At 42.1% G+C, this 22074-nt stretch overlaps 1 protein-coding gene across 2 annotated transcripts in view; it reads left to right on the top strand.

Moving 5' to 3' along the window:
• The first annotated feature begins 447 nt into the window (after positions 1 to 447).
• GAREM1 (GRB2 associated regulator of MAPK1 subtype 1) overlaps positions 448 to 22074 on the top strand; it is a 505367-nt gene continuing 483740 nt past the window's right edge. Inside the window, exon 1 of one of the 2 annotated variants that reach the window (XM_069220091.1) lies at positions 448 to 1001. In XM_069220091.1, coding sequence (XP_069076192.1) covers positions 887 to 1001 — 115 coding nt within the window. In that variant the 5' untranslated portion in view covers positions 448 to 886. The remainder of the gene's footprint in view (positions 1002 to 22074) is intronic. The other variant, XM_069220090.1, reaches the window with a different exon arrangement.

Here is a 22074-nt window from a genome sequence, read left to right as displayed (position 1 = left end):
GTCAACATCTACATAGTTCACGTACGTAGTGTAGTTAAAGAGCTGATTGATGGCTGTAAAATGACTTTCCCGGTTGTTCGAGATCGAAATAAACACTTGAATAGCCTTATAACTGAACAAGGCATGGGGGCAACGTGCCTGTCCGGTTTTTGAGTCTTCCACCTGTGTAAGTCAGGCCAAGTTCATTTTCCACCGGTGTCTTCGCTGAAGTCCTTTCAATAACCTTGGAGTAAAGCTATATGCATGCACTTAGTCCGGAGTGCTTGGGTTTGTTTACCGCGTGATTTGTAGCGCGTGTCTGCAATAAAGAAAGTAAACATCAATATAGTTTCACTAAAACAACATAAGAATTCTCTCTCTTAAGGACGGATGTGTAATCGTAAATAGAATGCACGGTGGTTTCTTTGCACGTTTTGCCACAATTTCCCAATGAATGAGGCCTCCAACAGCAAGCGAAGGGGACTCTGAAGAAGATAATAGGTCTGTCCGCTGCAGGCACCCGAGAGGGGCCTCCGCCCCCGGGCCTTGGGAGCCCAGCCGGGCGGGGGAGGAGGGAGACAGCCCCGGCCCCTTCCTGGCTGCTCCAGCTTCACCCCGGAGCCGGGAGGCGGTCTCCCGGCCCTGCGCAGGCGTCTCCTCGCCTCTCCCTCTGCCGCTGTGATTAGTCAGCTCTGGCAGGCGCTGGGATGGCGCTTCCTACCAGAGCCAGCCTCAGCAGCGGCGGCGGCAGGAGGGCAGCGGTGCGGGTGCAGGCGGGCGGCGGTGGGGAGCTCCGTGGGGCACACAGCGGAGCGGCCCTGCTCTGACCGGTGGCAGGGGCAGTGGCTGAAGGGGAGCCCGAGGCTGCCGCCTCTCCTGCCCCTGCACTCTGGCCCAGCCCAGGAGCATGGAGCCCGCAGCCGTCCCCCCGCTCAAGGAGGTGCGCTGGGGTCCGACTTCCCTGCCCCTGGACCAGCTCGTCAGCTCCTACCGGCTGCCCCAGGTCGCGCGGTTGGACAGCGGTGAGTAGAGCGGTGCTGTGCCGAGAGCGAGGGGCCTGTGGGGGAGCGGGGACCCAAGGTCCGGGACAGCACACCGGCTCCGCTGTCACTTGCTGTGGAGTCACCCAGGCACCCTTTCAGATTAATGGCTGCTACACCGGGTCAGGACTTTGTATTTCATAATGTTATAGTGCAATTCCCATTTTAGGCATTAAAACGGCCAGCGGAAGTGCAGGTAACACACATGTCAAGTTTTGGGGTACGGGCAAGGTGTCAAATTTGCAACAGAAAAATGACAACTTCATTTTTCTGGGGACTCTAATTAGACGGAGTGATATTGTACTTTGGTCATAGTTAAGGATGGTTGGCGCTTATCTAGAAAGAAGCTCCTGTTAAAATCGAAAACAGACGCATGAAGTAGTTACCGTTCTTTGCCTTTTTTGCGAGCACCCTTGGTCTCTGACTTTGAAAGAGTTGCTCATGAGTTCTGGTGCCGTAATTACACCTGAGCCCCACCGGACTCTAGTGTCGCCCACCTCTCTGCTTGGGTTCGCTTTCTGATCATTTGTTGGGCTACCGGAGAATTGGGGTTCTAGATTACACAAAGACACCGATACGGAAAACAATCTGAAGAATCACGTTTCGGGCTTATAAATTAGATAGAGTACACCGTATTACAATCAATAAACTATCGTGACTTTCGTGTGTAAATAAAACACCTCCAGGGTGATACTTTTTATCCAGGGAACCGAATATTTGTATCCAATACCTTTTTTTAACAAGTAAAATATACATATAGGGGCTTTCAGTACAGCCTGCCCTCTTCATCTATTGTTCTGTTATTGTGTCCTTCGCATTTTCTGAACGCCACTGCACCATGGAGCTATGTGCCAACTATTGCTGGCTAAGGTCACTGAGTGACAGCATTCTTTCCTTCCACAAACTGCACATCCACATACAAAGTCATTTGCTTAAGTGCCACGGTCTGCAATGGCAATGTGTACTTTTTGAGTTCAAAAATATTTTAGCTTTTAGTCATTTTTTACTGTGAGTGCCAAATGTATGTCAGCTTATTCAACAAATTTGCAAAAACCGTGAAAAAAACACACACATTTACACAGCCGAATTGGCGTTGTCAGTGCTTGACAACGAGGCAGAAGTTTTCTAGATCATCACATAGTGTGTGCCTTCGAATGGGAATGTACGTTCAGGTTTAGGGATCCCTTGTTCAGCCCTGGGGTCTTCGTCAAGCCATACTGCTGTCTCTGAAGACCCTCTAGTCTTGGTGGACAAATGCATAACTTGTATTATGCTTGTGGAATACAAAGCTGACTTCTAGTGCATTAACTTCCGGGACCTCGCGGGTCACTTTGCCGGATGTGAGCATCTCATGTCATAATCGGCGTGCCCGGTGTGGTCTTAGTATACAATACTTTGTTTGTATGTTTGGTGCAGTGTAGTGCTTCGTAGATGGTAGTCACTGTGATGCACCAGATAACAGCTGGGGCGTTGCTTTTACGCACCCTCTATGAATCTCATAGCTGCTGTTGTCGTTTTTCATGTCAGATTGTGCCCTGTGACATATTTGTACAACCTTTCTTGCTCCGGTGTAAGATATGCGTACCCACGGCTCAGTCTCGTTGGAGCTACGAGCTGCTGTCAGGGGCTGCTCAGATCTGCATTGCAGATTTTCCCTTAAGATATACTGCTTTCTGCGGAACATTTCAGATGGCCACGTTCTTCCAATGAGGGGGTAGCGTCCCCGGTGACTTTGTGTGTATCCTGTTGGCGGTGCGTTGAGATGCCCCAGCGCTGTGTGGGATGGGTCACGTGGTGTGCCATTATGAGCCAGTGGGCCCCAGAGGAAGTCTGCCCAAGACCGAGATGAGCAGTGGAATGCAAGGACGCCCCCTCTCTTACTCGCAGGCCGTTCGAGACATCCATAGAGCACATTAGCGGCATTGATCGGGAGATCAAACCTGTCATGTCTTTTTCCGAGGCAGAACTTATTAAAGCATGCGGATCTGCCCCCACTTTAGGCACGTTAGGACAAGTGAGTTTCACCAGCGAAAAAAGAAGTGCTTTTCAGAGGCCTAAATGTTTGCGGCAGAATACATGATTATAAGGTCAAGGAATAAGGACTATTTATTCATCGCGCCTCATTAATAATGATACTGCTTAACACACCGGAATCTGCGTGGAACCGTAAATACCGTAGACTCCCCCCCCCCCCCCCCCCAACCCCCCCCCTTTTAAGTTCCGAGATGATTGTCCGCAGGCCCGGTTCTAGCGGGTGGGCAAGGCCCAATGAAACATGACCTTTGGCCTTCCGAGTCACAGCAGAAGAGGCCATGGAATGCTTCCTCCGTGTGGACGGTCAAACGTTGTGATTTGTTTTCACTTTGTGTACCTTAATTGTTAGTCAGGGGTCATCAAAGAACTCCTAGAATACATTTTAAAGTTCATTGTGTTAAAATTTGCTTTTTAATGATGTACTGGCTGGGAGAAAAATACTGGCTTTAGATGACTTTCCCCGTTTCTGTACTGGTTGAGACATTAAAATCTGAGGCAAACTGCAGTAGCGAGGTGTGTGTTGGGGGAGAGGGGACAGGACTTTACTTCTCAAGGATGCAGCAGGTGCAGTGGCACTAGGGCCCAGGGCTATGACCAGCCTTTGCCACCTCGATTATGGCTGTTTCTGTGTGGGGATATTGGGTGTTATGTAGTTTAGTCTGTGTAGGATGTGCGCAGTAATATACTGTAGGATGGGACATGTGTTATACTATTGAGATAGTGGACGTTTATACCTGTTTTGATGAGAAGCCATAAAGTGGAATTACAATGCCCAGTGAAATATGTGAATTTGTCTGCTTTCTGCCAGATGCTGTGGTAAAGCAAATAACCATTTTATCTCAAGTAAGAAATTGTTCTGGGTTGACTTTATTCTCACCAGTGTGGCAGGGTTAAAAATGTGCACATTTCTTATTCTGATATTTTGTTACAGTACATAGCACATTCCCAGGCTCTAGTCGGGGCACTGGAATTATGGAATTATGTGGAATACAACATAGCCACAAAATTATGGATTGGCTAAAAAATGTTTATAGCTCTATTGGATCAAACGTTGCTTAAAATGTTGCAACGTGTTGTCACAGTTTGAAGGCCCTTTGCAAAGGCTGACTGGTCAGTCTTTTGTTGCTTATTGCTATACTTGGATGGTAAACGTGTACTACTAAGGTGCAACCTATGCCCAGATAGCGATAACAAGTATTAAAATATAAATGAGAAGGTAACACTATAAAAAATGTGCCTCATTATGCCGCATTATTTGTCTTTCCTTGCTGCATAATTTAGTCAACCCTGCCACATAATTTGGTCCTCCCCACCGCATAAGTACTAGTAATGGTACTGATCAAAATTCAGTTCTATAAAAAGCTACCAAGATTTATGAATGTGGCATGATATACACCTGGTGGCATTAAGCATAATTATCCAAACATAGTTCATTCAACAGGAAGGTTTAAAAATTGATATCTCTAAAGTTTTGCCACAAACAAGGTATGATTTTCAGATAAATGGATATGTTACATTTTTAAGACAAAATGTAATCTGTTCTATTTGGTCACATTTCCTAAATAGTGTTTGTTTACTTTTTACATTTCACTGCATAACACTAGTTTAATAAGGTTCACAGTTACAGTGAGAGGTTGCACAGCTGATGATTCATGCACAAAAGGTGCAAAGTGTGTAGCCCTTCAAAACTACTCAAAGCTGCATCACATACACATTCAGAAAATGCATGCTGTGTGCGTGCTTCAAATACGTTGTCATGTTTTTCAGTATCATTTTGCACTCTGTTCCATTATTTAATGAAAACACAACAGATCACACACAAGCACACACCACATGCATAAACACCATGTTTAGACCCATGCACAGAACACATAACCACACTAATGCTAGGCTCAAATGAACGCTGCACACACAAACTCCTATACCAGAATGGCCATGCCCCCACACACACACACTCGTTTGCTTGAGCTCAAGCAATTAGCATTGTAAAATCCTAACCCGACTTTTCTTGCCACATAAATTGAAAATGAAAATAAAACAGTTTCACATAACTAACTGGACTTTTCTTGCCATATAAACTGAAAAGTAAAAGTTTCACATAAGTGAGCTGACGACCGCCATCAGTGCAAAGCAGACAAACAAACAGAAATAACAGTTCACTCGTAGTGAAACCTATTGGCAAAAGTGCAATTATCTACGTAACCGGCAAAAGTGCAATTAACTATGTAACAGGGTCGATGTCACGCAAAGCACTCTACTTCTGCCAAGCGAGATCACGCTGCGAAAAAAGAGAAAAAGTAGTCCACAAACCGGACAGAAAACAGCGAGCCTCGTATGTTTCAGTACTTGGTCGCTGGGCTCGAGGAGGGCTAACCATCAGAAAAGGCATGACATATGCATGCTTTCCACTTATGAAAGCAAGCAGATTTTAAAAGGCAAGCCCACAAACCAATGAAAGACACTGACGTGACATGGGCATGGTTTGAAGCCCAAAGAGAGATAACAACACGGATCTGAGAGCTTTGCGCGTGCCCGTAAAAACCACAGACACAAACACACATACAATACTCACTCAAACTGCGCATGTACATATGTAGATCCATATACTAGAGATACACAAGCACAAACAAACTGCAAGCTCTCAGAGCTTCTCTCCCCTTTCCTGAATCTGCGTAGAATATGTATATCTCAATGACCAATGATTGATGGATGAAGTCCAACTGCCTGAAATTGAACACCGAGAAGCCTGACGTTGTGATCTTTAGGGAGGGCTGTCTCTGTGCACATACAGTGGTGGCTAACAGAGCTAGGACATACTCCTACCCCCCATCATCCATGCCAATAATTTTGGGATGTTCACTTGCCGCAAACTTGACGTGACAGCCCAAGTCAGCACTGTCACCACCTCATGCTTCCACACCCTGAAGACACACATCTCACCTAACCTCAAGGAGCTACACTGGTGCACATAGTACCACCATTTGCGAACTGGTGCATGATTATGCAGACGCCTTTCCAGTACTTCATGAAATGTGTGTATCAGCAGGTGTTACAGTGGTTGCAACTGTAGCCTGTGAGAGCCCCTTTTCTACACTATCTCCTATCCTCGCACCTTTCCATCGCACAATGAGTAAAAACTGAATTTGACCAGTTTAGCGCATGAGATGGGTCTCACAGCAAACATATGCATGGGTGAGTTTGTAAGAGAGTTTTCAAAGAACAACAGGGCCTGTTTTGTATATAGGGAGCACTGTCCCTGTGGGCATCACTGCGCACCTTTAAACAGGTGCGCTGGGTGCAAACTGGGACAATGCACTCTGTTATAATTAACTTGCTGCCCTCAGAACAGACTTGAACCCGCAGCTGCCCTGGGGCAGCACTTTCAGTGGAGTACAGAATGGCTGTTTCTAAGTATAGAAATCATGTGTTTCACAGTGCAGGCTGCCTGCAATTTAAAGAGGGGCGAGAGATCCCTTGGCAGGCAGGTGCAGTTAGTGCTTGCACCTGCATGCAGGACGATGTCTGAGAGGTCCATGGTAGCCCCATGGCATCCCCCAGATGGTTGGCCTAAGGAGAGACACAGACTACTTTACTCGTACATACACCACCTTTTTGTGGCATATTGTCAGTGCGTATCCTGAGGGTCTATTTGCTCCTGAGCCCACATCCCTGGGGCGGGCACAGAGACAGTCATTCCCTCATTTCCATGAAGCCATGCTCCAATGAAAATGAGGGAATACACTCTGAAGATGGCACTGGCTCTATGTGTGTCAGTCAGTATTGCAGAAGGGGTTGCAGAAGTGGCCCCATTCTGTATTACCATAGTGCCCCAGGGCGCAAAAAAACAGGCTGATGCGCCCTTTAGAGGCTCTCTGTGTGATACGCCCAGAAGGTTACCTCTTTGACCGCAGTTATCAGTTTTACAATTGCCAGGGGTGAACACTGCTCTCAGGTATCAAGAATACTGCTTTCTTTTGTTTCAAACCTGTTGCTGTGTTTTAAAAAAAAAGTTTATCAATGAAAGCAAAAGGATGACATGAAAATCAACAGTTACAAAGATCACAGTGTGCAAAGAAATACATGTTGGGCAAATTGGAAGGAGTAAATAGCATGTCTTCCTAGTGCAAAGAAGATGCAAAGGGTTGTGTGTGGTTACAGGAACCTCCTTACATTTGAACTACTATTACACTCTGCTTAGTATCCATATGCTTTTATTGAAGCCTGGCCTGCTGGAAATTATGAGGATGGGGCGTAGTGAGTACAGACAGGTGTGTTTACTTTCAACTGACTCTCCACATGCTCTGTATGACCGGAAGAAAATATAATGTAAATCTAGAGCTTTTAGGCTACTTGCAGAATTGCCAAGATACTGGGCACACATTGACCCACCTGAACGCACCCGGCACCCATTCAGATAGAAATTCCTGGAGCCTGTTTGACCTGCTGAAATTTAACAAGGGATGAGATAGTCAACACATTTGGTAATTACTGAGTAACTACGACCCAAATAGAATTTCCATCTGTGTGTAAATAGGGTTTTACCTTACATGGGTGGAAAAACTCATGATGGACCAAATGAATTGTGAGACTGGTGTGCGTGTGCTTCTGTTATCACTTGTCATCCTCACCAACAAACTGAGTTTTGACAAAGTTACGTTCTCCAAGCCCATTTTCCTACCTATAGCTGTCAGTCTTGTCATGTAGACGCCTCTCTCTTTCCATATGTATTCTTACTGATTTTTCCTGATGTTTTCCCTGACATTTTATTTTGATAGCCCCCATATTTGCTTTACTGTTCTGGCTTAAAAGTTCGAACTTTAGGGCATTTTAAATGCCAAAGACCAGCAGGACGACATTTTGTATGTTTGTTTTGCTTACATTGATATGTAAGTGTTAAGGGAGTTAACTTAAACTGTCTTAATGTCCTTGAAGCTCGTCCTGATATTTCTGGGCCTCTGTTTGCAGTGTACCCACTTTTTAAAGTGCTCCATTAAATAACATGTATGTCGTGATGTTCTCCTATTGCACAACAAACGAAACCAGCAGCGGGCACTAATCTCTTGAAAGTGTAATTGTTTTGTTATGTGCATGTTCATGCATTTTTTTGTACTAGGTACAAAACAGGTTCTGCAATATTCCTCTTTTTGGCTTACTCCTTTTTTAGTAGGGACTCCTTGATTTATTTTTTAAGTTTGCCAATGATTATTCATTGTTCGTGTTAATGAGTAAGGCATTGCATCTTTAAAGCAAAACGTATTTCTAGATTTTGCATTATCTGCTGCACCCCCTGGATCTGTAACTGGATGATATACTAATGCATTTAGTACATGTTGTTGTGCTCACATTATTCATCTTCTCTTTGAGAGAAAAATCAATGCAAAAACAGAACCAATCCCTCTGTGTTCTACACCACTCACCTACACAGTGGGCTGAGCTCAGAGTGGGACTCCATGCTGTGTTAAGCCTAGTGACCTCACAGCACTGCATGCACCACTCAAGAGAGGTTCACCCATGTAACCCTACTAGACCTGGGTAGCAACAGAGCAAAAAAAACAAAAGCTTGGTCTGCTAGTAGGAAATAATTACCTAATTAATTCATATACAATGGGGTTATTAATTCACCCTTGGTAATGAAAATTCATTTTTACATTTATTAATGGTTTTAAAGAGAAAACGAGAACACATTGGAAACAAAACATCTCAATCCCAACAGCGTAAAACATATATATATATATATTATCAAAAACATAAATATCAACAACATTGCTCTCCTGAGTTAACGCACAATGTGGTTATGTCTTCCTGTTAAACAAGAATCCATATTTCAGCGATAGTTGTGCTCGACAAGAGACACATGTCCCAGTCCGTAGACTTTTCATTCTATGTCTTAAGAATATGTGTGGTACGTCCCTTAATGGTTCAATGCATTTTTCTTACAACCTCGCATTAGAAACATTTCGGACCCTTCCCTTTGGGCCTCATCAGGACAATTGGAGACAACAATGCCTATTGAACATAAATAAAAGAACAGTAAAAATATCTATTACGCACACAATATGTTTCTTCCACAAACCAAGTGAAAATCTAAAACTGGTGCTGTTTTGGAATGAAGAAGAAGAATCACTAATATAACACCCCATAGTGAGTTTTTTTATCAAGCCCCATCCTTCTTTGTGTCAAAAAAGAACTCATGCTCTAGAGATTAATGAATAAGGGGTCATTATTCGTATTTCTTTGTGTGTCTCAATAGTAAAGCATTATCTTAGCCCGCTTAGCACCTGAAAATAATTCTGGTTAAGTACCTTCAATTCTCCAGCTATAAATGTTTCAAGGTATTAAAAGGAAACTTCTGTAGAAAGGAATGAATACCCGTAAATATTCAAAGCAAAAAATCACGGTAATAAAATGAAAGCTAGCACAATGCCATATACAGGGAGTGCAGAATTATTAGGCAAGTTGTATTTTTGAGGATTAATTTTATTATTGAACAACAACCATGTTCTCAATGAACCCAAAAAACTCATTAATATCAAAGCTGAATATTTTTGGAAGTAGTTTTTAGTTTGTTTTTAGTTTTAGCTATGTTAGGGGGATATCTGTGTGTGCAGGTGACTATCACTGTGCATAATTATTAGGCAACTTAACAAAAAAAAATATATACCCATTTCAATTACTTATTATTACCAGTGAAACCAATATAACATCTCAACATTCACAAATATACATTTCTGACATTCAAAAACAAAACAAAAACAAATCAGTGACCAATATAGCCACCTTTCTTTGCAAGGACACTCAAAAGCCTGCCATCCATGGATTCTGTCAGTGTTTTGATCTGTTCACCATCAACATTGCGTGCAGCAGCAACCACAGCCTCCCAGACACTGTTCAGAGAGGTGTACTGTTTTCCCTCCTTGTAAATCTCACATTTGATGATGGACCACAGATTCTCAATGGGGTTCAGATCAGGTGAACAAGGAGGCCATGTCATTAGATTTCCTTCTTTTATACCCTTTCTTGCCAGCCACGCTGTGGAGTACTTGGACGCGTGTGATGGAGCATTGTCCTGCATGAAAATCATGTTTTTCTTGAAGGATGCAGACTTCTTCCTGTACCACTGCTTGAAGAAGGTGTCTTCCAGGAACTGGCAGTAGGACTGGGAGTTGAGCTTGACTCCATCCTCAACCCGAAAAGGCCCCACAAGCTCATCTTTGATGATACCAGCCCAAACCAGTACTCCACCTCCACCTTGCTGGCGTCTGAGTCGGACTGGAGCTCTCTGCCCTTTACCAATCCAGCCACGGGCCCATCCATCTGGCCCATCAAGACTCACTCTCATTTCATCAGTCCATAAACCTTAGAAAAATCAGTCTTGAGATATTTCTTGGCCCAGTCTTGACGTTTCAGCTTGTGTGTCTTGTTCAGTGGTGGTCATCTTTCAGCCTTTCTTACCTTGGCCATGTCTCTGAGTATTGCACACCTTGTGCTTTTGGGCACTCCAGTGATGTTGCAGCTCTGAAATATGGCCAAACTGGTGGCAAGTGGCATCGTGGCAGCTGCACGCTTGACTTTTCTCAGTTCATGGGCAGTTATTTTGCGCCTTGGTTTTTCCACACGCTTCTTGCGACCCTGTTGACTATTTTGAATGAAACGCTTGATTGTTCGAAGATCACGCTTCAGAAGCTTTGCAATTTTAAGAGTGCTGCATCCCTCTGCAAGATATCTCACTATTTTTGACTTTTCTGAGCCTGTCAAGTCCTTCTTTTGACCCATTTTGCCAAAGGAAAGGAAGTTGCCTAATAATTATGCACACCTGATATAGGGTGTTGATGTCATTAGACCACACCCCTTCTCATTACAGAGATGCACATCACCTAATATGCTTAATTGGTAGTAGGCTTTCGAGCCTATACAGCTTGGAGTAAGACAACATGCATAAAGAGGATGATGTGGTCAAAATACTCATTTGCCTAATAATTCTGCACTCCCTGTATTACTTACTAATTGATGAAAGCGGCTGGAGAAAGTAGTGAAAGCTTTCTTTTTGCACGTTACGGGATGTAAACGCGAGCATTTTCACTCATCAAAAAACGGTGTTCAAACAAACACTGCAACACAGGCGGAAGGCTGCCGCCTCTTTTGGACTTAGACGTGCCTGAAAACTTGTGCGTCTCTAGATACGGCCCCTAGCAACACTTAGGCGCCATCTTGGAACGGATAACCTCAGTGGCGCTCTTCTATAAATATATTTATCTGGGGTGTGTTTGTTTTTTAGTAAAAAACCTAACGACAACAGTCGTACTCCCACTAATCAAGTAAATGTCTTAACCACTCCAATCATACTCTAAATAGATATTGGATCGCATTACACCCTTACCTGAGACTTTTTTCGGGAATTATGTCGGGTAAATAGTTACTTATTCCGCTTCGCTTGGTAAAAAAGTCATAACTATTGTTGTCAGAGGAACTCGATAAGTTCGCCAGCGGCATGTAATAATATGCCATCTTACATGTATGTCGTCTGAGCTATATATGATCCCAGTCATATGTATCTATTAATGTGATATGCCAATCTTAACAAAACATTTTTTCGTTAGATTATTAAACGAATATTCATTTTTGTCTGTCTGGGTTACTATTGGCAATGTTTCTAAATATAAAGATCCTGCTAGTCATACCTAAAGACACCTGCCTCTCGAATCTATACATATAAATGTTACAATACCGTTGGACTAAGTCAAATTGCCAGGTTTGTGGTCAAACAACTGACCAATATCTGGATTGAAGTTTCACCAAAACATGATCCGATAAGGTCATCTGACATACATAATTACAACATTAATGCATTTATAGAAACCTTAATGCAGACCTAGATTATACAGCGTAATAGGCACTCAGTTGGTGATTGTGATTCAAGCATGCTATGGAGAGACGTATATATGTCCGTTAGAATCTTGTTGCAGCTTAATTTATGCAGTCTACTTCCTACTTATGTTTACAGTAAAAACACTAGAAGGAATCAAGGAGTTTCTAGATCAAGGACTAAAGTTCATCCAGATCATTTAGTTCTTGTCTGGCTGTTTTGTATTTTTCGATAAATCTTGCCTCCATTCTTAATAGTTTGCTTGTTATAGGGCGGCCATCTCATTTGGGGTGTATCACTGCCAATACAGACCACCGAATATCGTCTGGTTTGTGGTTCAATTCACAAAAATGTTCCACCAGTGGCGCACTTCGGGTTGCACACTTGATCCTTGACCTATGTTGCAGAATTCTGGTCTTCACTGGTTGCAATGTTTGTCCAATATATACCTGGTCACGAGGAAATGTAATGCAGTAAACAACATTCTTAGTTTGTGTACACACACATATATACATAACATTTTATTATTGATTTATACTGTTTATAACCATAATTAGAACATTGGAAGTTGGCAGCTCCATTGAAAACAATGGAGTGCTGCGGGCTTTTACTGGCCGGTAAAAGCCCGCAGCGCCAACATTCCAATGTTCGCTTTGTTCACAGCAGCAGCTGTGAACAAAGCCTCACGGAGCCTGAGGGGATTTTAATCCTCTCGGGCTCCGTGAGCAATTTGTTTTTTTTAAATAGAACATTCTGCCCTGAGTGGCAGAATGTTCTAATAGCCTTAGAACCCGCCGTAGCGGGCTCTACCGGCTATTAAAGGCCCTTTCCCTTGTTAAATGCCCACGCCTCGGGCATTTAACGCGGGAGCGGGCCTTTAATAGCCGGTAGAGCCCGCTACGGCGGGTTCTAAGGCTATATTACGACTATTTGTATATTTATTGTCAGTGGTATCAGTAATCATCGCAAGAATAAATAGCCTATGAAGAATATTCATACAATTGCCACAGCAAATGATTAGTGCCCCTAATGCCAATTTATCACCAAATTATGGCAAGTAAACAGTTTGCATTATTAGTTGCACAATCCAGGAGCAAAAAGTTAGAGTAAGTGTATCTCAAACAGATGAGGATTTTGTATATAAAAAAATAAAATAATAAAAAAACATAAATGAAGCACTATTGTCTACAGGTCGATTTAACAGCAGATGAATTGGCAAGGGAAAAAGAAGTCAAAATATTATATACAGGTCAAATCTTCAGGGTGATGACAAGAGGAAGTATAAGATGGTCCGATTATTTTATATGAAAAATCCTTTATTCATGGTTCATTGTTCATTCAAAATTATAACTTGCTTGTAGCAGAAAAAATTATAGTTTCTGTAGCCGATGCGCTTTGTTGACATAAAACTTCTTCACGGGCAAGATAAAAATGAAAGATTTGTACATGTCAAACCATTGGAGAGGGTTCCTAATTTAACCGGCTGTAACAATGTTTTTTTCCACAAGCTATTAGGCCATAAATGGGTTTGTCTTTAATTGTCTATGCTCTCTCTTTCACAGAAAATATGTTAAAATAGATGTGTCATCATTTTAAACAAGTAGTCTTTGGTTGCTTCTCTTTCTCCTATGATAAGGGATCAAGACAACTGTGTCAAAGTTGCGTGCTCACAGCATATGGCCGTGAGGCCTGCCTATTGCCTGGAGACATCAATAGGCTGCTCTAATTTAGGGATTGTGGTAGCTATTCCCTATTTACTCATGCACCTACATTTGAATATTGAATAATTTTCTGACTGACTTTGGTAATAATGGTATGTGCGGGTTTCCTTTAGTGCCTCAGCTGCCATATGGAAATCATTTTTGGCTTAAGTAATGTGTTTTAAAGATTCTGTTCCATCACAGCACAATGAGGATATCTTGCTACTTGGTGCAATTCTGTATCATGTCCAAAAGCCTCTGTCACAAACGGAAGACGTAATCAGATCACCCATCTCTTGTGTCATGCAGATCTTTGATTTTCTCATACTTGCACACAATGTGTGAAGGAAAACTTTCTCTAAAAGTAAATCTATATACAATATATATATATATATATATATATATATATATATATATATATATAGGATATGATGCCAATATGATACAGGGTCATTTTACAGAGGTACGCCAGACACAAAAATCTCGTTATGAGCGCTAGCATCACTCCATTGTACAAATCATTTTGGGTGATTAGCAGGTTGCTGTTCCTCTCAGTCTACACCCAGTTCATGCAACAAAATTTTAGAAACACCCTAATATGGGCATCTCTTAGTTCCATAAATTAATAAGCCTATGCCCACTCATTTTCCATACTTTAGCAGGTTTACTAGTTTTGTCTGCGCACTGTAGAGAAACGAAATTCCAGAACTGCTTAGGGTTGCTCAAGTTAACAGTCCTAATCATTACTTCTCACAGTTTCAAAGAGGCAATTTCGTTTAAAAAACAAAATGTACATTTTTCACCAATTGCCTCTGAACTCCAGTACTTTGATAACAGACATCTTTGGCATCAAGAGACAATGCTCATCTTATTTGAAGTAGTTCCATAAATAAAATTACACAATTTCTATAATGTTTGTATACATTAATTCGTAGAAGAAAAAAAAAGATAAGACTATGGCCCATTACGACCCTTGCAGTCTTTAGACTTAAAGGTTGCAGTGGCGGTCTGACTGCCACTTTACGACCACGGTGGTAGCCCAGTCAGACCGCCAGCACCCCCAGTTTTGCTCCACAGGATGGGCTGGTGGTCCTAATCTGCCAGGGCAGCGCTGCTTGCAGCGCTGCCCTAGGGATTATGACTCATTTCTCCGCTAGTTGCTTCATGGCAGTAGCACTGACATGAAACGGCTAGCAGACACGGGGTGCAGGGAGCCCCAGGGGGGCCCATGCACTTGGTATGGGCAGTACAGGAGCCCCCCTGGCCATCCGCATTGCAATGTTCACTGTCTGCTCACAATGGGAGCTGGTGCACCCTACTCACTGCAGCATTTCTGCCGGCTCTATTATAAGCCGGCGACAATGCAGTAGGCCGTTCCCCGCTGGGCCAGTGAGAAACTCGTAATGGGGCTGGCGGGCAGGTGGCTGCACTGGCAGCAACCTACCCGTCGGGACTTCAGCGGACGGGCTTTTCCGTCTGCCAAAGTCCTAATCGACCCCTGTATCTTTTTATTGCTATTTCCTCCCGAGTGGTGACCTTCAGGGCTTTTTAGCCAAAATTATAGTGGTGTTTTCACTGAGGGAACCGGCAATATGAAGGGTGAATTTGCAGGGGGCAGTAAGCCTTAATAGGGTAGAGGATTTGTGTTTGCATCTGCTCTGTCCCCTAACCAGCAATGAAGGTGTCAGATGGCTTCAACTATCCAGACAGACAGCAAGGTGCTTTTTTCCGTGGTCAACCTGTATGGTAAGTGTCTACTTGGTGGGACCTTGGAGCGTACAAGGTGTTCAAGCCTGTACTTCTACTGAAGAGAAAGACAGGAGTCCGTACAAGTCAGATGTACACTTGGCCGTGCCCCTGCTCTGAAGCTGGCAGTGACTAAGAGCAGACCCGTTTACAGCTCATCCCTGGAGTGGGAAAAGTATGTGAAGGGAAAAAAAAAATCAAGGCATAATCACAGGAGCATGCTGGGCACCGAGGGTATAGCACAAACCCACTTTTTTATCAACTTTGCCCTTTTGGTATATCAAGCGTATCATGTGACGGGTTCGTAGCTAGGCAGCATAGCACCAAGCGTAACTGAACAAAGGAAATCTCAAAGAGGCACAAGCTCTATTCTCTGCACAACAGATCTATAGTTACGGGGCAGGAGAAAAGATGCCACAGAACCAGCTTGACTCCTGGGAAGCTTGAGGTTTTCTAAAGCAGGTTGGAGCTGGTTCCAGGGCAATCTACAAGCACTGGGCCACTTTCACCTGCCATGCAGTGCTGTGAGGGAAAAAAACAAAAGCTTGGTCTGCTAGTAGGAAATAATTACCTAATTAATTCATACACAATGGGGTTATTCATTCCCTATACACACATTCACTTTCATAATAGGTACGTTTAGTCTTTAAACCAAGAATAAACTATATATAGAAAAAACGTTGTGCTCTTTATGCTACATATTTCGTCTAATACTCAAAAGATTACTCCAGCTAAAAAAAAAACTTTAAAAAAACACCTCCTCAATTTTTTGCAGGTAGAGTGCCAAGGGTACTTTTATATCAACATATTATACAATATTGTGTTCTCCCCAAAGTGACTAATTAATAAGGGAGACCTGAAAGCCCAGCATTGACTGTCGTTGACATTCACCTGCAGCCTCGTAGTCTGGATTACCGATGAGATGTCTAAAGAACCTTGCTCCTTAAAGCTCTCCAATAATTCTCTCCTCTGTCTCTTAGCCTCAGGGCTCCAATTACAGTAGCAATGGAAGTCGCAGACCATCAAGCGTGATTCCTCTCCTCATTAAGGCCTCTTTTGAAATGTCACTGCCTCGCTGCAGTTCACAAAGAATATCGAGCATCATCCCTACCTACTCGGAATTACTGTTCTATCTAATGGGAATCATTAAGTGGAACATCCCATTCTCATGATACACTGGCATCACAGATAGAAAAAACACAGAGTGCAAAATATCTCACATAGGTCTGATGTAACACATGTCCAGCATCACCACAATCATACCATCACCTGTGGTAGACACAACAGAACCACATGGAAATATATCCTGCTAGCGGGCCTTGTCCTTAGTAAGTAAACTTACAAGGGGACGCGTTTAGGTCAACAAATCTTTTGGATCGCATAGAGTATCCTAGTTAGGCAGTAACCAGTGAAACATCAATAAACATTATAATCATCATGCAATGCCATAAAAAACCTTATCTAACAAGAAAATACCATCACTCTCAAAAGGGTTAAACGTTTTTATTCCCTATTAGTTACAATTCTAATCAAAACCTTTATTACGAGAATCAATGATTAATCAAATTTTTATTAGCATCATGAGCAACAATTCACCAAGATTCATTAGTAAGCAATAATAAAACATCAAGCCTAGTCCAGCAAATCAAACATTGAATAATTCAGCAATGCAAGTCAGTCAGTCTATAGTCACCATAACTCGCCCTTGTCAACCTACCTATCTCAAATTAGCATCAGCATGTGTGTCTTCATGCGAAAAACAATTTAGTAAAAAATCATTAATTTGGAAAAATCTATTTAAGAGAAAAAAAAAACATTTTAAACGGCGCAGTTGCTCCCTAGAAGGAAAACACATGTTAGTCAGTTAGCAGTTTATAGCTACCTATCCAAGATAGATCAGCAACGGGTCAGTCTTTGTCTCCAGGTCATCAGTCATCAGCAAGACTCGGGCTCACAGAGAGCAAGCCCAAATTTTCAGCACTTCGGACAGCATCTCCTGATGTCATCAACTTTCGCCTCTCCACTCTGATTTCCCTTCTCGTGTCATGACTTTTTATTAGGGTCTCTCAGTCCATCCCACAAATTGCTAATTGGTCCACCTTATCTGGGGTCATGATTCTAACCTATAGTTTTTGTTTACCACTTGTTTGCGTCGGTTCAAGCATCAAGTTCCATTAATATGATTGGTCCCTCCGTCAATGAGAAATCATCTGGCTCTTCAGGTAATGAAATTGTTGCCCACAGTCTCTTAGTCAGTGCTTCATTGTTCGAGTCCTGGGAAAGTACATTTAGCCTACTCTACACATAATTGTATCAATTTGTTCTGATCGTCTCCTGTCCGCTGGTACATTGCAGAAAATTCTAGCAGAGCTGTTCTGAACTCTGTACAGTTCAAGGTCCTTTTCTCCAGTTCCAGTCCTCGGCAGCTCATCGCGTCTCCATGTTTAAGCAAGCAAGGCCCAGCGCCGACCAGGCCTCTACTTCGGCTAAGCTAAGAATACAAAGAATCATAAAACATAGGTTATATCATCAGTTATGACATATTAATACACAATTCTTATAATTTCACATTATTTTAATACTGTTAACATGCATGGTGGCCACTCCTCGTGTGCACATTTTACTAATTACACGTTATTTTCAATTATTATTTCCAATTGTCCTTATTTCTCATCAGTATGTATACATAAATCATTAGAATATTTTCATATTAGCATTTCTGCTCCAACAGTCCCTCCTCTGACTGAATATGTCATCACACCTTTCCCTTGTCAATCATTTAGAAATTACTTTCAGCTACATTTTGATCTCTTCTGTTTCTATTTTCCCTATAGATTCTTCTTCTGCGTTGTTCTTCCCTCCTCTGATTATTTTGAGCCCTTCTTAGTTGAATGTTCTGCCATAATTTACATGCCCCCCATAATCCTAATATAGCAATGATCACAATCAGTATTCCTTGGACAATTTTCCACAATATCCCACCCCAAATTTGACTAGACCAATTACCTATTGTAACAAATCAATTTCCAACCTTTTCCCAAACTCTTGGTTCCTTCATCTCCTTCAAATCTTTACTTGCATTAGTTAAATTAGTAAGCAAATCTCTTATCTCTTTCTCATTTTCAGGTATATATGAATTACAGTGTCTCTCATTAATCATTTTGCAGACTCCTCCGTCCTTCGCCAATATTATATCTAAAGCAAGCCTATTTTGAAGCGTCATAGCTCTATCCACAGCTAATTCAGTGTTTAACAAAAGTATAGCTCTTGTAAAGTTAGTTAGCATGTTATCTACTATAGTTGACAGCTTTCGAATCTTGTTTGCGTTCAATATAACTCCTATAATAGGAATTACTGCTCCAAAAATATCCCCTACTATTGCAGAGGTTGTCTCTCTCCTTTGTCTCTTTTGATGTAACTCAGTCATTTTCGGTATCTTTTTCAAATCCTCTATTTGATAAATCTTAGGAAACACTATTCCCAAGTAACATGTCCCATACCATCCCTTAGGGAGACGGTAATAAGCATTAAGTCCACAAATATAATAAATTCTAGGAATCACAGGGTCTGCACCATTCAACAAAAATGTCCACTTACTCTGAAACAAAAACACATGCCTACATTCACTCGTTCCCACAAATAAAGTGTCAGTGCATGATTTTGGCCTATGTATACAAAGCTTTCCTAGATGTAATGCATCTAAAGCTAATTTCCCTTGTGTTTTAATGGCATTGTAAGCATAATCATTCTTGTAAGTTCTCTTCTCTAACCCTTTCTCTAGTTTTTCTTTTATTGCTTTTCTCCTATCATCAGTATGCCCAATAAAGCTCTTTTCCATAGGTGTTAATAAGCAAGTTAAGTTGTTACGATGCTCATAAGCCGTGCCAAAGGTCAATGTAGGCTCAAAGAATCCTCTAACTAACACTGTATCATGATCTTTATCTATCTTACTCAAATATCTAATTATAGGAACAAAGGAAAACACCAAATCATAATTAGAATAAAAATACTGAATATATTCCTGATTATAGAATCGAGTTAGTAGCAAACTGCAAGTTATACCGTAAGTCAGAGGTAGACTATGATAAGTGACCCCTTCTTCCACAGAGGAAGGTATTTGCGTACACACAAGACAATCCCTTGCAGCCATCGTTTCCACATACTCACTCAATAAATGATAAAAGACGTTAGAAGACATCTCTCCCTTTACATTAGTATAGTCATGCAAATATTGCTCATCTAATTTAAACTTCTCTATAGCTGTTAGTGTAGTAGTCTCATGAACAGATGTATCTTTTGCTTCTCTCACCTCATGAATTGAAATTCCCACGATCATTATTATAAACAATATTCCACACACAATCGCCATTCCTACACTCAAATATCTACAATACCTCATGTGCCTAATGTTATTATCTAATCCAGCCATGATATGTAAAGAATCAGAAAGCAGAATTTAACTCTTAATTAATATGCAACACAAAAAATCAAAAATCATAAATACACTTCTTTCTCCACACTTCAACTTCACACAACAGGACCCTTTTACTTCCTTTGTCAAGGTCGGTTAGCAGCTGGTCATCTCCAGGTTTCTAAGTGTCACATCAGGCTATCAGTGTATTTTCCGGTAAAATCAATAATCTCACTTCTTTTCTTTTGCTCAACGACTCAGTCTATTTGATTTTCTCCTTCAGGTTGCATCGAAATACTGATTCGGAACTTCTCTATCAAAACAAAAGGACATGAACTTGTTTGCCAATCACTTGTTGCAGCATATGCCCACTCTCGTCCTGCGTATTTCCGACTTGCCACTCTTTCTTTTCAACCTCCTTTCTCCTGTAAATTCTCCATAACTCAATTCATCTTTCTTTGTGGTGTCTAATTCTTCTATTGTCTCATTTATTACCAAGTCCTTTTTCTTGCCTATTTGAGATTCAGGCCAGTGATCTACTTTTCTTACTCCTTCTGTCAACAGTCTCTTCAAGATCTGACTTTTCTCCTTCACTTTGTCTGAAGTGCCTTCTCTTGATGGTCCTGCAACGGGTTCGGGAGGAGTCCGATCACTTTTGCTTTGACCTGCCTCAACTCTTTCCCCCTCAGGTTCTGGCACTTGGTCTCCTTGCGTTAGAGCACTTCTTGTTTTTGTGATGACCTCTCCTGTGCATGGATCTCTTGTCACTTCTGCTGCATTGATTTCTCGTTCTTCCTCCTGATTTTCCACACCCTCATCTCTTACTGGGGTTATCGATCCTTCTTCCGCCAATACTCTGTCCACTTCTGGCTCAACCTGCTCTGATTTTGGTTCGTGCAGAACTATTTGTTTTGCAGCTGCTGGCGTTCTCAGCAACACTTCTTCATGATCCTGAGGACTCAGCACTTTCTTTGTGTGGCTCACATGTATCCAGTTAGGCAATCCTGCACACTTCACAGCTGTAGTAGTTGTCAGCACCACCTGGTATGGACCTCTCCATCGTGGCTCTAGGCAAGTCTTTCGCACATGCTTTTTGATCACAACCCAATCTCCCGCTCTTAGATTGTGGCCTGGGTCCTGGATGGGTGGCAGGGTAACGGCTTGTACCTGCTGAGAAAAAGATCGAACCACATCAGCTAGACCCTTGTAATAGTCCAATACCATATCATCTGTAATATTGACAGGAGCATTGGCTGGTATTGCTGGCAATCTCATTTCTCTCCCCATAAGAATCTCATGTCGGGACAATCCTGTCTTCCTGTCAGGTATATTTCTCATTGACATCAACACTAGAGGCAATGCATCCGGCCATTTCAGATTTGTGGCAGTGCACTTTTTGGCAATTCCTGATTTCAGGGTAGCATTCATTTGCTCTACCAGTCCTGACGCTTCTGGACGATAGCTACAGTGGAGCTTCTGTTCAATGTTTAGTGCTGCACATAAGAGCTTAATCACTTCGTTATTGAAGTGCGTTCCCCTATCTGATTCTAAAGAGATCGGGAATCCGAACCTCGGTATCAGTTCTCTAAGGAGTAGCTTTGCAACTGTGAGACTATCATTTCTACGTGTGGGGTATGCTTGAATCCAATGACTAAACACACACACAATTACCAACACGTACTTCAATCCACCACATGCAGGCATCTCTATGAAATCCAATTGCATTCTGCTGAATGGTCCTCCTGCTCTTCCAGTGTGCCTCAAATTTACCACTGTCCCTTTTCCCAGGTTTAGTTGCTGACCGATTATACATCTGTGACACACTGCTTCAGCTGCTTGTCTAAATTTCGGATTGAACCAATCAACTTTGAACAACCTAATCATGGCATCCCTTCCAATGTGTGCCTGACCATGGTAATACCGAACCATCTGAGACAGCAGACAATTCGGCAATACCATCTGACCCTCCTCAGATACCCAGATCTCATCTGGTCTCTGTACACATTTCAGCTTTGCCCACAGCTTTTTCTCTTCCTTGTCTGCATTTTCTTGTAATGTTTTCAATTCTTCTAGAGTGTCAATTATTTTCAATGCAAAATTTGCACAACTGGTTTCTTTTTCTGGCATTAATTTCCACTTGCCCTCAAACGATATACAGTTCGGGGCGCAAAACCTTGCAACCTGATCTGCATACCCATTTCTCAAGGAAATGTAATCTGGTGTTTTTTGATGCACACTGCATTTCACCACAGCAATCTCTTCAGGTAGTTGTATTGCATACAGTAATTCTTTTATCCTGTC

The sequence above is a fragment of the Pleurodeles waltl genome, chromosome 2_2 (genome assembly GCF_031143425.1).
Source record: "Pleurodeles waltl isolate 20211129_DDA chromosome 2_2, aPleWal1.hap1.20221129, whole genome shotgun sequence".
Classification (NCBI taxonomy): domain Eukaryota; kingdom Metazoa; phylum Chordata; class Amphibia; order Caudata; family Salamandridae; genus Pleurodeles; species Pleurodeles waltl.
This window is presented reverse-complemented; position numbering and strand designations above follow the sequence as displayed.